The following is a 17,613-nucleotide window of genomic DNA, read 5'->3' as shown; positions in this document are numbered from 1 at the left end:
TGGAAGACAGTATTTAATATAATAAAATCTTTTGAAAGATTGCTGGAATCTCAATCTAAATGTTCTCCATTTAACTTAATGTAACTGTTTTATGTACACATGCATAGTTATTCCTTTGGCTGAAATACTATTTTGATAGTGCTCAGTGAAAGACATAATTATATTATGATAGCTTCCATAACTATTGTGCATCATTCTATATTTCAAAGCAAATATCATGTAAACTTTTCTTTTGTTAGTTTTCATTGATCAAATGGTAAGTAGTATACCTATTTTACAGTGCCTGTGATTTTCCAAAGACTAATTGGATAGTCATTGCCCTTAAGTTGCTTGTGAGAAATACATAAAACCATAATAGATGATAGAATGAAAAAGACTGGTCAGAGGATGTGACAAAATGCTTTGGAAACTCAAAGTGGAGCACTAACTAGCTGCTGGAAGAAGGTTTGGGAAAGGCTTTACAAAGGAGTTAACATTTGAACCATCACTTTAGAACAATGGCCAACAAAGAGAAAACTAGTAAATGCTATAAATCATAAATACTCTAGGCTTTGTGGGCCTTGGGATCTCTTGCTACTTGTAGACAAATGAGCATGAAAGTTATACTGGAGCCGGGCATGGTGGCGCACCCTTGTAATCCCCGCGCTTGGGAGGCTGAGACAGGATCGCACAGGTTCAAAGCCAGCCTCAGCTACTTAGGCTCTCAGTGAGACCCTGTTTCCAAATAAAATATAAAAAATGGGTCTGGGAGTATAGCCCGGAGGTAGAAAGCCTCTGGGTTCCACCCCCAGTACCACTAAAAAAAAAAAGTTATACTGGAACTCGACATTGAAATGTGGATTACATTTAAATTTTATAGCACAAGCTATTTATTTTCCTTTAGATTTCCTTTTAAACCATTGAAAGAATTTTACAAAGTTTGTAAATCATTGGCCCTATAGAAGCAGGCAATGGGCTGGATTTGTCTTGCAGACTAGTTTGGTTTACTAACTCCTGTTCTAGAACTGGGAATAGAAATTTGCCAGGAGAAAAGAGAGAATCAGACATTCCAAAATGTTCATGCTCTGAAAGGGCATGGAGCTATTAGGAGGAGTAGGTGGGCTTCCCTTGTTGATGGTGTATTCCTTGTTTGTTAGGTAATTTAGAGCACTTTTTTTTTTTTTTTTTTTTTTTGTAGAACTGGGGATTGAACCCAGGAGCATTCTACCTGCAAGCTACACTCCAGCCCTGTTTTTTATTCATTATTTTGAAACGGTCCTGAGTTGCCAAAGGCCTCACTAAGTTGCTGAAGCTGGCCACGAACCTGTGATCCTCCTTGTCTCAGCCTCCTGTCTCACCCTCCTCAAGTACTGGAATTACAAGCAGGTGCCACCATGCCTGGCTCACCTCTTGTTTTTAATACACTAAGAGGATTCTTACATGAAATGGATTTTTTTTTTTTTTTTTTTTTTTTTTTTTGGTGGTACTGGGTTTCCTGGAAGCCCTTCTACCTCCGGGCTACACTCCCAGACCTATTTTATTTTTGGAAACAGGGTCTCTTATGCCAGCGTGGCTGGCTTTGAACCTGCGCGATCCTCCTGTCTCTGCCTCCCAAGCACGGGGATTACAAGTGTTCACCACACCCAGCTGAAATGGATTTTTGAACTAGGCTATCACAGAGGTCTTTTCCAGCCTTTATTTATTTATATTAAGTTTTAAGCTAATTGATTATTGATTGAATTAGGTTTAAATCCATGGATTCTGGATTGCCATTCTTTTTTTTGCTGTACTGAGGTTAGAACCCAGGGGGATTCTGCCTCTGAGCTACACCCCCAGCCCTATTTTTTATTCTTTATTTTTGAAACAGGGTCTCACTAAGTTGCGGAGGGACTCATTAAGTAGCTGAGGCTGTCTGCGGACTACGATCCTCCAGTCTCAGCCTCCTGAATGCTGGAATTACAAGTGTGCACCACCATCCCCAGCTTGTATTGCCATTCTTTTTTTTTTTTTTTTCCGGGCTACACTCCCAGACCTATTTTTTAATTTGAAACAGGGTCTCAAATAAATATATTTTTTATATATTTTATTTGAAACAGGTACCTGGGGCTGTGTGTGAACTGTGATCTTCCCATCTCAGCCTCTCAAATGCTGGGGTTATAAGCGTGTGCTACCACCACGCCTGGCTTGAGTCAGACATCTGACTCAACACTGACTCTAACCTGCACAATCCTCCTGTCTCTGCCTCCCAAGCGTGGGGATTACAAGCATGCACCACCATGCCCGGCATGGATTGCCATTCTTAATTGAAGTAGATTGTAATGGTAAGAAAGATTGGTTTGGGCCTGGTACAATGATGCATGCCTATCATCCCAGTACTCGGGAGGCCGAGACAGGAGGATCACACGTTTGAGGTCATGCTCAGCAACTTAGTAAGACTGAGCAGTAAGACTGTATATCAAAATAAAAATAATTAAAAGGGCCAGGCGTGGTGGTGCATGCTTGTAATCCCCATGCTTGGGAGGCAGAGACAGGAGGATCGCGCAGGTTCGAAGCCAGCTGCACGCGCTGGCTTAGGAGACCCTGTTTCCAAATAAAAATGTAAAAATAGCTCTGAGAGTGTAACCCGGAGGTAGAAGGGCTTCCAGGAACCCCAGTACCACCAAAAAAAAAAAAAAAAAAAAAAAGAATGAGGTGGAACTCAGGTAGAAATGCCCTTTGTAAGTGGGCATGGTGCATACACCTGTAACCCTAGTACTTGGAAAGGTTGCGACAGGAGCATCACAGGTTAGGACAGCTTCAGCAAGTAGCAAGACTCAGCAACCTAGTGAGACCCTGCCCCCCCCCAAAAAAAAAGAGAAAAGATTAGTTTTGGAGTCAAGATTGTGTGTGTGTGTGTGTGTGTGTGTGTGTGTGCGCTTAAATATAGTAAATGTTGTGTTTGCTATTAATATTGTATATGCCAGATATTGGGGGTGTAGGGACAAGTATAATAAAAGGAGATGAATAAATCATAGGTAGAGTTAACTATGGCAGGTGCACTTATAACTTAGCCAGGGCACAGTGTTGGTATTTGGGGGACTGTGTGATGGAGAAGGCCAGAGGCTATCTATACATGTCCCTTCTAATTGACATTTGAGCCTTCAGAGCTCTGTTTTACTGATCTGGTTCAGGTGGGTACATTGTTCATTATTTAACTGGGGTGCCTCTATTTATAATGATTTTTTTTTTTGCGGGTCTGGGGATGGAACCCAGTGGCATTTGACCTCCAAGCTACACCCCCTGCCCTATTTTTATTCTTTATTTTGAAACCGGGTCTCACTGAGTTGCAGAGGGCCTCACTAAGTAGCTGAGGCTGTCCGCGAACCACGATCCTCAGGTCTCAGCCTCCCGAAAGCTAGGATTACAAGCGTGAGCCACCATGCCCGGCATATAATGAATTTTTTAAACTCAGAGCATATTGCTCATTTTATTATGTATGTATGTATGTATGTATGTATGTATGTATGTAGGTAGGTAGGTATTCTTGTGGTACTGGGATGGAACCCAGAGGCTTTCTACCTCTGGGTTATACCCCCAGACCTATTTTATATTTTATTTGGAAACAGGGTCTCACTAAGTTGCCAAGAGCCTCACTAAGTAGCTGAGGCTGGCTTCGAACCTGCACAATCCTCCTGTCTTAGCCCCCCAAGTGCTGGGATTACAAGCATGCACCATCATGCCTGGCCTCATATTGCTCATTTTATTTATTTATTTATTTATTTATTTATTTATTTATTTATTTATTTTTGGTGGTACTGGGGATGGAACCCAGGGGTCTTCTACACTCCCAGACCTATTTTATATTTTATTTGGAAACAGGGTCTCTTAAGCCAGCGGTGGCTGGCTTTGAACCTGTGGATCCTCCTATCTCAGCCTCCCAAGCGCGGGGATTACAAGCATGCCACATATTGCTCATTTTAAACAAACAACTTTTCCCTCCCTGGTTATACAAATTATATTGGTAAAAAATTATATTGGAGGAAAACTGGAAGCTATAGAAGTATAGGGGAGAATCCATAGCTTCATCATGTTTAGATGCTGATGCTATGATACATTTCCTTTTAGGCTCTCCCTGTATTTATTTGTTCAGTTTGTAGGTAATTTTATATCTGAGGTTTTTTTTTTTGTGTGTGTGGTACTGGGGATAAAATACCAGGGGCATTCTATCTCTGAGCTACACCCCAGCTCTATTTTTTATTCTATATTTTGAAACAGGGTCTCACTGAATTGCAAAGGGCCTCACTAAGTAACTGAGGCTGTCCACAAACCCAGATCTTCCTGTTTCAGCCTCCCAAATGCTGGAATTATAAGCGTTGTGTCACCATACCCAGCTCATATCTGAGGTTTTTTATTTAACATTACACCAACAAAAATTTTTATTTACATTTTTGTTATTATATAATGATAGTTACTTAGAAGTACTATAACACTTAAAATATATTTTTTATTTCACAATCTTTCTTCTCCCTAGCCGTCTTTTTTTTTTTTTTTTTTTTTTATACTGGGGATCAAATTCAGGAGCATTCATTCTACCTCTGAGTTATACCCTCCCCCATCCCTTTTTATTTTGAAACAGGGTCTTGATAATTTGCTGAGACTGGCCTCAAACCTTCAATCTTTTTTTTTCCTTTAAAAATTTTTTTTTGGTACATTATATTCAAACATCATATTGGGCTAAAAAACTTGTGTGTACAAACATGTACTCATCACTGATTTAACCCCTACCCAATTCCCATCCCATTCCCTCCCCGTCCCTCCCTCCCTTGCTTGGCTTAGTGATTGACTTCGATATGTTTAAGTACATTGTGTGTTTTAGAGATTTTCCTCTTCCCCCCTCCATTCTCCTCCTTTAGGTTGTCTTGTTTGCTCCTCTATAGGATTTCCTCTTTCAAGAGTTCCTCCTATGACCCATTTCTCCCTAACTCTCACATATTAGGGAAAGCATCTGATTTCTTATTTTTTGTGACTGACTAATCTCACTTAGCATAATGTCCATCCAGTTCCATCCATTTCCCTGAAAATGATGTAATTGAGGTTTTTTTGATGGCTGAGTAAAATTCCATTGTGTACATATCCCACAGTTAGTAATCCATTCATCTGTTGATGGACATCTTGGCTGGTTCCATAGTTTGGCTATGGTGAATTGTGCAGCTATGAACATAGATACACATGCATTAGTTTGGTAGTTTGGCTTCCTATCTTTTGGGTAGATACCCAGAAGTGGTATTGCTGGATCAAATGGTAGATTTGTTCCCATTCTTCTGAGGATTCTCCATACTGTTTTCCAAAGTGGTTGCACTAATTTGCAATCCCACCAACAATGTCTTAGAGTTCCCACTTCTCCACATCCTCGCCAGTATCTGTTTTTGTTTGTGTTTTGAATGATTGCCATTCTAGTTGGAGTAAGGTGAAATCTCAGGGTAGTTTTGATTTGCATCTCTCTGATTGCCAGACATGTTGAGCATTTTTTCATGCATTTATTGGCCATTTGAATTTCTTCTTTTATGAAGTGTCTATTTAGTTCACTTGCCCATTTTGTTATTGGATTGGATGCTTTGTTTTCTTAGTGTTGAGTTTCTTGAGTTCTCTGTATATTCTAGATATTAGTCCTCTATCAGTGGTATAGGTGGCAAAAATCTTCTCCCATTCTGTTGGCTCTCGATTGAGGTTCTTGATAGTTTCCTTTGCTGAACAGAAGCTCTTCAGTTTCATGCAATCCCATGTATTGATTCTCCTTTTAATTTGTTGTGCTTTTGGAGTCTTGTTGAGGAAATGTTTATCTGTGCCTATGTGTTGTAGTGTTGGACCTATGCCCTCTTCAAGGAGCTTCAAGGTCTCTGGTTTAATTTCCAAGTCTTTGATCCATCGTGAGTTGACTTTTGTACAGGGTGAAAAAGTGGGATTAATTTCCAATTTTCTGCATATGGTTAACCAGTTTTGCCAACACCATTTGTTGAAGAGGCTATCTTTTTTCCAGTGTATGTTTTTGACTCAACCAAAAGGCTTATAGAACTGATCAACAAATTCAGCAAAGTATCTGGATACAAAATCAATCTTAAAAAATCAGAAGCTTTCCTGTATACCAACCATAAATCCACTGAAAAAGAAATTCAGAAAACACTTCCACTCAGGATCTCCCACAAAAAATAAAATAAAATACTGTCACAGACTAATCTCAGTCGGGTCGTTATTGTCCGTTCCCGGTCAAATCCTCAGAAAGATGGGACAAAAGGCAGGCGGCGTTCTGCAGATTCTTATCTGCAGCGGTTCTTTCCCCTCTATGAATTCCTTAAGTTTTTAGTTACGACGCTTTGGAAAAGAACCTGAGGTGGACAAAGGCTTCTTGAGCTAATGACACTTTATTACAAAAACCCCAAGAAATTTATACCCTTCCCCAGTAAAGTTAAGAGAAAAGGGGGGAGGTCTTTCAGCTGGCTGTTGGCCCTCGAAGAATTAACTCCTGTTCCTCTCCAAGGTCCCAAGGTCTTGTAAATAAGCAGTTCCAGGTGGCAGCCTCCCAGAATAGTCAAGGCTTGGGAGCTTCTCGGGGAATCTTCTTTAACTTTTCCTGGAACTTTTCCATCTTTTGGGCTCAGTTCATATAGCAAGTGTGGGGAGATGTGGTGATTCAGGTGGATGTGATGGAGTTTCTTCAGGTGTTGGTACCTTATCTTCTAAGTCTGAAAGCTTAAGCATACTCACAACACAGTTTGGTAGACAAAATACCGTAAATAACACCACAAGGTTCTTAGTTCTAATTGTCAGATGTATTTTCTTAATTGCTGAGCACTCTTCTTTAGACAACAAGCCTATTAAAAGTCTACTTATCTTTAATAATCCACTTCCCTGTCACAAACTCTCTGCAGTCTGCTTTTAACTTTCTAATTTCTTTCTTTCCCAGTTGGGACTTTCTTATGATAAGCTCTTTTTCATGCAAAAATGCTTTTCTTACTCTTACGGTATTTCTTTTCCTTCATACATATATATTTAAAATGTCTGTCCTTTATTTTGTAATATTTATTTCTAATTATGCGGCCAGTTTTTCTATCTCCTGGAATGCTCACACTGAGGTAAAAGTTAACAGTCTTTTTCTTTGGGTCTATTGTATTTGGGCAGCTAAGTTGTTTCTTTAAGGTTACACACAAGGTTTCTCTCTGTCTCTAGGCAGGATTTCAAGGGTAAATAATTATTTTGAACTGAGCTACTTAGGTCAGAGGCCATTTGTGATTGCTGCAGCTGGGGTGCTTATCACAGTACCTGAATTCTGGCCAGTTTCTCATTATTGTTGAGCAGAGCCAAGGACGTTTAAACAAATTATTAGAGAGTTTTATTTCCACGGACTCGATTTCATAGTCCTGATCTCACATCACTGGAGCAATTCGTGTAGAAAGTTAAAAGGAATAATAGTGAAGGATATCTAAAAGTGGGGGGTACTTTGGCCAGAGACGATACCTCCTTCTTGGGGCTTTTTTGCCGAATAACTATGTGGAGTGGGGTCTCAACACATAGATGCCGAGGCAGCAGGATGTCTTGGCAAAATACCTAGGAATAAACTTGACCAAGGAGGTAAAAAGATCTCTACAAAGAAAATTATAAAACACTGAAAAAAGAAATTGAAGAAGATCTTAGAAGATGGAAAGATCTTCCATGTTCATGGATTGGCAGAATAAATAGAATTAAAATGGCCATTCTCCCAAAAGTGATCTACAGATTTAACGCAATGCCCATTAAACTACCAAGATCATTCCTCACAGACATAGAAAAATCAGTCCTTAAATTTATCTGGAATAACAAAAAGCCCAGAATAGCCAAGGTAGTTCTCAGCAACAAAAACCACGTAGGAGGAATCACAATACCTGACTTTAAACTATACTACAAAGCCATTGTAATAAAAACAGCATGATTCTGGCAAAAGAACAGATATATAGACCAATGGAGCAGAATAGAAGACCCAGAAACAAGTCCACGGAACACTTTCAGCCAATTGATTTTTGACAAAGGGGCCAAAAACCTTCAATCTTCCTGTCTTAGTCTCTCAAGTACTGGGACTGCAGGTGTACAACATTGTGCCCCGCTCGCCCTGGCTTTAAAGTACAAATCTGCAGAATCTACAGAAGTCAGAATTTACCAGTAATTTTACTGTGGGAATCTATTACTACTGAGTATTTAGATTGTTTTGCAATTTTCTCAATTGAAATCGTACCACAGGAACATTTTTTTTTGTTTGTTTTTATTTATTTTGTTTATTTTCTGGTGCTGGAGACTGAACTCAGTGCCCAGTGCAAATGCTCTGTCACTGAGCTACATCTCTAGCCCACAGGAACATCTTCGTATATTAATCTTTGTCTTACCAACTAGTCATTTAATAGCTTTGAAGAAGTATAATTATGAGGTTATAATTTCTTTCTTTTATTTTTAAGTGGATTGCCCCTGATGGTGATTATTCATAAGTCTTGGTGTGGAGCTTGCAAAGGTAAGTACAAGTTCTTATCTAAAACCCAGACTTGAAATGTGTTGTCAAAGGTTAACACAATAAATGTTAGCACTGATTCGGCCACAGCACTTCTGATTGACTTAAGGAATACTGAAAAACGACACGACATAGTTCCCTTCCTTCATGAAGTTTGCAATTACATTTGCAGAATACTTTAGAGAGAGTGAGGTGATTAAAAAACAGCTGTGTAGAGTATGAGATTAAGTGCTAAAAGATGGCATATGGACAGTAAATATTAGAAGAAGTTAAAATCATGTACAGAGAGGTAAGGAAAGTCCTCTTGGAAGAGACGGGAACCAACTCAGAACCCAGATATTTGGCTTTGTGGCATGTATTCTTCCTGCTACACTACCTTGTCACTTTCCCAGTTACATTTATCTTTCATTTGGTATGCTACATTTAATAAAACCCTAGTTGGAAAGGCATGTAAAAATCATGTAAATGATTGGTGTAATGTGTATTCATGCACATTAGTGTCAGAGTTTTGTTACTCTGTTTCTTTTTCAGTAGAAATTATTGAGCTGTAACTATAAGCAAATAGTGATACTTCCCCCACCCTATTACTCTTACTTTATAAATGAGATAAAAACTTAAGAGAAATGAAGTAAGTCACTCCAGGTCACATAGCTATGCAAATAAGTGGCAGAAACAGGACCAGATTCTAGGTGTCCCAATTCTAGTTTTTTATAATTAAAAGTCTCAGTTCTATGAATCAGTGTAGCAAATGCCAGAACTACCAAGGAGAGTCAGTGCTACTCGTGCTTGTTAGGGTTTGAGTATTATGATGATATTTCTTCCATTCCAAAATATTTTCTTTTCTCTCTCAGCTTTAAAACCCAAATTTGCAGAATCTACAGAAATTTCAGAACTTTCCCATAATTTTGTTATGGTAAATCTTGAGGTAAGACTTCAAGAGTTTTTCTTTTCTTTTCTTTCTTTTTTTTTTTTTTTTTTTTTTTGTTATAGTTGCAAGATTTTTTTCCCCTGCTTTCAATTTAATATCAGTAATGCCAAAAGTCACACAGAGTAGAGCTGTTCACTTTTGTTTTCCTCTTGACCAACAGTACTAAGGCTTGCATCCAAGATGTTAGAAAGCTACCCAGCATGTGCTCTGGGGAGAAAGTAGGAGAGAACTTGACTAATATGTCTAAATATTGCCAGATGTGGTGGCGCATGCCTGTAATCCCAGTACTTGGGAGGCTGAGATAGGAGGACTGCAGGGTCAAGACCAGCCTCTAGCCGGACATGGTGGTGCACACTTGTAATCCGAGCATTCGGGAGGCTGAGGATCATGGTTCGCAGACAGCCTCAGCTACTTAGTGAGGCTCTTTGCCAACTCAGTGGACCCTGTTTCAAAATAAAGAATATAAAATAGGGCTGGGGGTAGAATGCCCCTCAGTTCCAGGCCCCAGTACCGCAAAAAAAAAAAAAAAAAAAAGAAAAGAAAAAAAAGCCTCAATAACTTAGCAACTTCACTCAGCAACTTAGCAAAACCCTGTTTCAAAATAAAAAATAAAATAGAACTGAGGGTGTAGATTGGAGGTAGAATGCCTCTGGGTTCAATAAATAAATAAAATGACTAAATGTTAAGGTCCTTTCATCCTTAGGTTTTTTGTTTTGTTTTGTTTTGTTTTGTTTTGCGGGTCTGGGGATGGAACCCAGGGGCATTCTACCTCCGAGCTACACCCCCTGCCCTATTTTTATTCTTTATTTTGAAACAGGGTCTCACTGCGTTGCAGAGGGCCTCACTAAGTAGCTGAGGCTGTCCGCGAACTGCAGTCCTTCGGTCTCAGCCTCCCGAATGCTGGATTACAAGTGTGCGCCACCACGCCTGGCTTCATCCTTAGTTTTTTATTATGACATGTTTTACATCTTTTTATAGCTACTAAAGATATAATCTATATGTGGAGACTACAGTTCCTTGCAAATGTTATTCAGCTGAATATCTGCTGAGCTTATATATACAACCTCTCCGTTTCGTCCTGAGTCACCTTTATGTGCTTCATAGACACTTCTCAGGTCTTGAAATCCTGAGTCATGAAATATCAGAGCTCAGGTATGGGAGTTGTAGGCTATTGGTATTATTCCCATTTTATAGAAAGAATATTTTAGGCCTGAAGAAAGTATGTGATTTAGTCAAAATCATAGGGCCTAGTAGGTGATAAGAATAGGTATGTGACCTCCCTTTTAGACTATGCTTTTCAAGTATGGCGTTACTTGGATGTTTGTGATGATACTTCTAGCTGTAAATTTCTGTAAAAATAATGTTTACTTAAACATATGGCTGTGAATCTTCTTAAGGCACTAACAGCACTGGGGCAGCAATGGGGTGGCTTATATAGGTAGTGAATAGTTAATTAGCTCATTAAGGCAGTTATATTACAGTTTGAAGAAATAACCTTACTTAATACCTAAAATGAGAACTGCACCATAAATTGTAAGATTACTGTTGATTTTTCATGCCTGTTAACTCCTCTGGTAAATTACAGTCCACGTTCAAAGGAGAGAGAAATAATAATAATAATAATAATAATAATAATAATAATAATAATAAAGGGTGAATGGGGATAGATGCTTGCAGTTTTATTTATTTATTTGTATATTTATTTATTTATTTTGTGGGTCTGGGGATGGAACCCAGGGGCATTTTACCTCCGAGCTACAGCCCCTGCCCTATTTTTTATTCTTTATTTTGAAACCGGGTCTCACTGAGTTGCAGAGGGCCTCACTAAGTAGCTAAAGCTGTCCGCAAACCGTGATCCTCCGGTCTCAGCCTCCCGAATGCTGGGATTACAAGCATGTGCCACCATGCCCAGTGTGGCTTACAGTTTTAAATAAGTGGTTAGAAAAGGCAACAAGCCAAGTGCAGTAGCAAGTGCCTATAATCCCAGTACTTGGGAGGTTATAAAAAAAAAGACTGGGTGTGTAGCTTTTAGGTACAACGTCTCTGGGTTCAATTTCCATTTATTTATTTATTTATTTATTTTTGTAGTATTGGGGACTGAGTTGCGAAGGGCCTTGCTAAGTAGTTAAGGCTGTCTGTGAACTGTGATCCTCTGATCTCAGCCTCCCGAATGCTGGGATTACAGGCATGCGCTACCACACCTGGCTGAAAAGGCAACGTTTGAAAAAAATAAAAATAAAGAAAGTAAGCCCTGTGGATGACAGGGAAGTGTGTCCAAGTAGAGAGAAAGGACAAATCTGAATTCCTGGATTAAGAGCATGTCTCGGCCTGTTTCCAAATAAAGCATAAAATAGGTCTGGGAGTATAGCCCGGAGGTAGAAAAGCCCTTGGGTTCCACCCTCAGTACCACAAAAAATTAAAAAATCACATGTGGTTTATTGAATACAACTATGAGCAGGTTAATGTGGCTACATAGGACTGAAAAGGTAGAACATGAAGTTGGAGACGTGTCCTGCTTGTAGGGCCTTAGAGGCCTGAGCAAGAGGAGAATCCACTGGTAGGCTTTGAGGAAAGGGAGGATGTAATCTGATGTAAGGCTTACATTTAATCTTACTAGGATGAAGAGGAACCCAAGGATGAAGATTTCAGCCCTGATGGAGGTTATATTCCACGAATTCTTTTCCTGGGTAAGGTGAAAGATATTAATCTGGAGATTCATAGTGTGACATTGACTCTATGTAGTGAAACTATAGTGGGATGTCCAAAGCAAGCAAAAACCAGGGGCAGGAGAGTAGGGGAATTGTGGTACCAGGGCTGCAGGTCTATAGGAAAACTTTTCCTATGTCAGTTCGCGAACAGTTATATAAGAGGTAGTTATGACCAGCTAATCTTTGTTCAGCATTCAGCTGGATTCTATGGGAGATATAAATAAAAATGTATGACCCCATCATCATCAAACAGATAAAGAACATGCCAGAAAGAGGGAACAGCAAGTGCAGAAACGTGGGGTGGCTTGGGAGGGGCTGTGTTCAGGGAATGGTATGGAACTCATCAAGATGACATGTGGAACACTGGAGGGTAATGGGGTGCGGGGATGGGTAGGTCTTATTCCCAGGGGCTTAGTGTATTATATGGTGCTTACAATACCTAACTGGTGTAATTCCTGCAACCCCCATGACCTTTCCTCTACAATAGATCCCAGTGGCAAGGTGCGTCCTGAAATCATCAATGAGAATGGGAACCCCAGCTACAAGTATTTCTACGTCAGTGCCGAGCAAGGTACAGTTCTGCTGAGAGAAAGGAGGGAGGTTGCCTGGGATGAACCACAGGCAGGGTCTGTGACAGCAGCTTGTGCCCTAAGGATCTCCTGTGTGACCAGCTTCTGACTGGATCTTGTACAGGATCCAGAGAAAGATAAAACCAAGCCCTTCCCTAGCTACTTAAGAGTCCAGTGAAGACTTGACCCATGGGAAGCCGAAGAGCTGAGACTCATGGAGGTGGTCACTTGCTCGTGGTCTCACAGCTAAGAAGTCACAGAGTTGGGATTAGAATTAGAATTTAGGGGTTTTTTTTTCCTTTGCTCAAATACTGTTTTTTCTGTAAGAATCCAGAGGAACTTTCACTGGACCTAAAAATGCAAGAATTTGTCTCTGGACAGGCATGAGGAGTGTATGTCTATGGAAGTGGGAGATGGGGTGGGGTCACAGCCCGACATGTAGCGTCTGTAAGGCTTGCTGGAGGAAACTGTGAGGGGCTGAGTCCCAGAGAACGAAACCTACTCAGCTGGAGAATGGGAGGAGCAAGTTCAGGCAGGGAACAGCGTCAGCATGGGCAGGGGAAGGGAGGCTGAGATTGTGCAGTCGGCGGTTTTGGTCTCTGATTCTGGATCATCTAGAGGCACGGTGGAGTCCATGTCTGCATTGTCACTGCTTCCTCCCTTTGTCCCCTGGGCTGTAAAAGGAAGTTGTTTGCTAAGTTGCCGTATGTCCCTATTATCAAGCCGCCAGAACGTTATGTTTTGAGGCCTCGGACTCTTATTCTTGGGTAAGAATTCTCCTTCTGGGTAAGGAGAATGGCATCTTTTATAACTAAATGCAGATCCCCAGAGATTGGCATTGGGAGATTTTCCCCACAGAGAGGGGCAGCTGGGCTTTAGGTGCCCAATTCGTGGCCCTCAAGATTCACCTTCCCTTTAGAAGGTTACCACTACCATCTTCACCCTGGCGTAATCCAAATGTGAACACAGGACTCTTCCTGCACTTACCTCTGGCCCAGCTGACAGGAGACTGGAACATTCAAATCTGCTTTACTGCTGAGCGTGGTGGCGCACGCTTGTAATCTCAGTACTTGGGAGGCTGAGACAGGAGGAACACAGGTTTGCCGCCAGCCTCAGGTACTTAGTGAGGCCCTTTGCAACTCAGTAAGACCCTGTTTCAAAATAAAGAATAAAAATTAAGGCCGGGGGTGTAGCTTGGAGGTAGAATGCTCCTGGGTTCAATCATCAGTATAACAAAAAAAAAAAAAAAAAGAGAGAAGAAAAGAAAAGAAAAGAAAAAGAAAACAAATCTGGCTTTACTAAAGGTGTAGGCAAGACAAAAGACAAATAACATGATATTAGAAACTTGCGGATTTGCTTTCCAAGTTTTACAAGCTCTAGTTCAACCCAACTCCCTGCCTGCCATTTTACAAGGCTGCTGTTGTGGAACCAGCACCTGTGGGCCTGGACCAAAACAGCTGCCCTTTCTGAAGTGCAGATCCAAGAGGGGGTGCCTTGAGACACTGAAGAAATGTCATCTCCTGTCTACCTGCCTTCTAGGTTTCTCTTTTTTCTTTTTCTTTTTTTCTTTTCTTTCCCTTCCTTCCTTTCCTTCCTTCCTTTCTCTCTCTTTCCCTCTCTTTCTTGCCTGAAAACTTGGCTTCTACCATGTGTAGGTAGTGGACATGACTAGGTCTTTCAGTAGAGACCATTTCCTCTCAGACTGCACTTACACACAAAAATACACACAATATCATCATTGTCATCATTAATGTAACCTGTAACCTCTACAGGAAGTGAAATAAATGCAAGAGTTACCCAAAAGACATAGTAGGGGTGGTAGGAAGGTATTCTTTCTTCCCTCAGTATCAAATGAACACCTACAGTGTGGGATGGTATCAGCTCTAATCTTAGAGGGTAAGCCAAAGTAACTAGTAATATTTTGTAGGACTTCCTAGTTTGTGAAACTTCTATTGTCTATTCTCTCATTTAAGTTTTTGTTGTTGTTTTTTTGGTTCTTTTGGTACTCATAATTGACCCAGGGGCATTCTACCTATACCCTCAGCCCTATTTCATTTTTATTTTGAAACAAGGTCTTGCTAGGTTGACGAGAGTCTCACTATTTGCTATTTGATCGCATGTCCTTGAACATGTGATCCTCCTGTCTCAGCCTCCCAAGAACTGGGGTTGTAAGGTGTGCCACTATATTCAGCTTAAGTTTTTAATCCTCTGAAAATTTCACATGATCTTATTTTTTTGTTTGTTTGTTTCAGTACTGGAGGTAGAACCCAGGGGCATTGCACCTCCAAGCTACACCTCCAGCCCTATTTTTTAGTCTTTTTATTTTTGAAACAGGCTCTCACTGAGTTGCCAAGGGCCTTGCTAAGTAGCTGAGGCTGTCCACGAATCGCGATCCACCAGTCTCCACCTCCTGAATGCTGGAATTACAAGCGTGCGCCACCATGCACGGCTACATGATCTCATTTTATAGACAAGGAAACAAATTCAAAGAATCAATGAAGTTCCACGGCTAAAATCCAGAACTAGATCTTGATTCCCAATCTTGTGCTTTTCTTACATTTCTCATGGGACATTTAAAAACCTCCGTTTGTTGTCGGATGTCACTGTTGCAGATGTGTTTCTCACTTTTCCCCTTTCCTTTCTTCCACAGTTGTTCAGGGGATGAAGGAGGCTCAGGAAAGGCTGACGGGTGATGCCTTCAGAGAGAAACACCTGGAGGACGAGTTGTAACAGGAATGTTCCCCTTCCTCCATCAACGCTAATTTTCTGGAAGAAAAACCGCAGGGGAGGGAATACTGAGGAATCGCCCAGACAGCGAAACTGACCAGGAAGCCCTGCTTCTACCTGCACTGGAGGCGCTCTCTCACCGAGCAGACCTGCTCACAGAAGCTGCTCTGCACGCCTGCGGATGCAGCAGTGGCAGGCTTCCTTCTCCCTGTCACCTAAATGTCCATTTGTCTTTGAATGCAATGAATGAACCTTTTGAAACAAAACTTGAGCCACTCGGAGGGTTACTCCTCCCAATTCATGGGTCTTTTTCCATTTTCTCTCCCCTAGTTGGTGAAAGGAGACCAACAGCATCTTTTCTACAGTGTTAAAATTGCTGGAATAGCAATTTTTTTTAAAAGAAAACAATAAATCCTATATGTAAATCAGTATTTCTACCCCCTCTTAAGGAGACCAGCCTGCTTTTTCTCTTTTCCTCCTGGGGATGATCTTGGGCTTCTTCCTGAATCTCTGCAACCTCCTTCCTCTCCTGCTCCAGCTGCCCTGTTTGCACGCATGTGTGTGTGGGACTGGCTGTGTGCGTGGACTGAGCCCCAGCTGGAAGCATGCTTTCCCTTGTTACTGTTGGAGAAACTCAAACCTTCCAGCCCTAGGTGGAGCCATTTTTGTCAAGTCATCAACTGTATTTTTGTACTGGGGTTAAAAAAAAAAAGATAAAATACTAATTGTTCCATTAAACTTTAATAAAACTTTAAAAAGAAATGTGCTGTGGTGTCCTCTTTGTTACTGGAAAATGGAAGTGAGATCACTTTAGGAAGAAAACTGACCTTCAAGGCTTGTTCTAGGAGTCTTCACCTAGGATTCCTGCTCTTTTACCACCACATCCAAATGCCAAGGCTGAAGCTGGGTGTGGTGGTGTGTGCCTATAAACCCCACACTTGGGAGGCCTAGAAAGAAGGATCACAAATTCTGGGCCAGTCTTTTTTTTTTTTTGGTGGTACTGGGGGTGGAACCCAGAGGTTTTCTACCTCCGGGCTATACTCCCAGACCTATTTTTTATATTTTATTTTGGAAACAGGGTCTCACTAAGTTGCTGAGAGCCTCACTAAGTAGCTGAGGCTGGCTTCGAACCCGTGCGATCCTCCTGTCTCAGCCTCCCAAGCGCGGGGATTACAAGCGTGCGCCACCACGCCCGGCTCAAAACACTGTTTTCAAATGATTTGCCAAATTCGATGGTAGGTTCTTTTTATCCATTTTCTTTAAATACCATCAGTGGTCCTGTGGGATAGGTGTTAGCCTCATTTTATAGAAAAGGAAACTTCAGAGAAGGAAGTGATAAGTGCTATATTCTAACCACTCTATCTGACTCCAAACTCATGCCTTTTCCACTACTTTCCTTTCTTTACATTCTGAGGCGTGACTCATTGGAACAGGAGTTTTGAGCATGGGGCACCAAAGGGCTTTGTAAGGGATACATGGACACACAAACTTTAATGAGTTGATTTCCAGATCCTTTTATTTTTTTTTTTTTTTAGGTACTGGAGATGGAACCTAGGGGCATTCTACCTCTGAGCTGCACCCCCAGCCCTATATTTTATTTATTTAGTTATTTTTTATTTATTATTTTTGCAGTACTGGGGATAGAACCTGCGGCATTTTTATATTTTTATTTGGAAACAGGATCTCTTAAGCCAGCTTCGAACCTGCTCATTCTCCCGTCTCCGCCTCCCAAGCGCGGGGATTACAAGCGTGCACCACCACACCCGGCTATTCTTTATATTTTTTGAAACAGGGTCTCACTAAGTTGCGGAGGGCCTCAGTAAGTAGCTGAGAACCACAATCGTCTCCACCTCCCAATTGCTGGGATTACAAGCATGCGCCACCACACCTGGCCATTCATTCATTCCGGCCATTCATTCATTTTGCAGTACTAAGGATGGAACCCAGGGGCATTTTACTTTTGAGCTACACCCCTAGCCCTATTTATTTTATTTTTTATTTTGAAACAGGGTCTCACTGAGTTGCAGAGGGCTCACTAAGTAGCTGAGGCTATCCTAGAACTCCGATTCCCCTCTCTCAGCCTCCCAAATGCTGGGATTACAAGCGTGTGCCATCATGCCTGGCTTTGATTTCTGGACCTTAAAAGTAATTTCACAGAGCCAGGTGTGGTGGCACACGCTTGTAATCCTAGCA

General features: G+C 41.1%; 1 protein-coding gene across 1 annotated transcript in view; it reads left to right on the top strand.

The window, feature by feature from the left end:
- Positions 1-15,423, top strand: part of TXNDC12 (thioredoxin domain containing 12) — a gene marked incomplete at both ends in the record, with an annotated part of 31,891 nt that extends 16,468 nt beyond the window's left edge. Inside the window, 5 exons of the mRNA XM_080690499.1 lie at positions 8,439-8,491; positions 9,340-9,413; positions 12,034-12,103; positions 12,612-12,695; positions 15,344-15,423. Of these exons, the coding sequence (XP_080546625.1) occupies positions 8,439-8,491; positions 9,340-9,413; positions 12,034-12,103; positions 12,612-12,695; positions 15,344-15,423 (361 nt within the window). The remainder of the gene's footprint in view (positions 1-8,438; positions 8,492-9,339; positions 9,414-12,033; positions 12,104-12,611; positions 12,696-15,343) is intronic.
- Positions 15,424-17,613: the final 2,190 nt, after the last annotated feature.

The sequence above is a fragment of the Muscardinus avellanarius genome, assembly GCF_963383645.1.
Source record: "Muscardinus avellanarius genome assembly, chromosome: 3".
In the NCBI taxonomy this organism is placed as follows: Eukaryota; Metazoa; Chordata; class Mammalia; order Rodentia; family Gliridae; genus Muscardinus; species Muscardinus avellanarius.
This window is presented reverse-complemented; position numbering and strand designations above follow the sequence as displayed.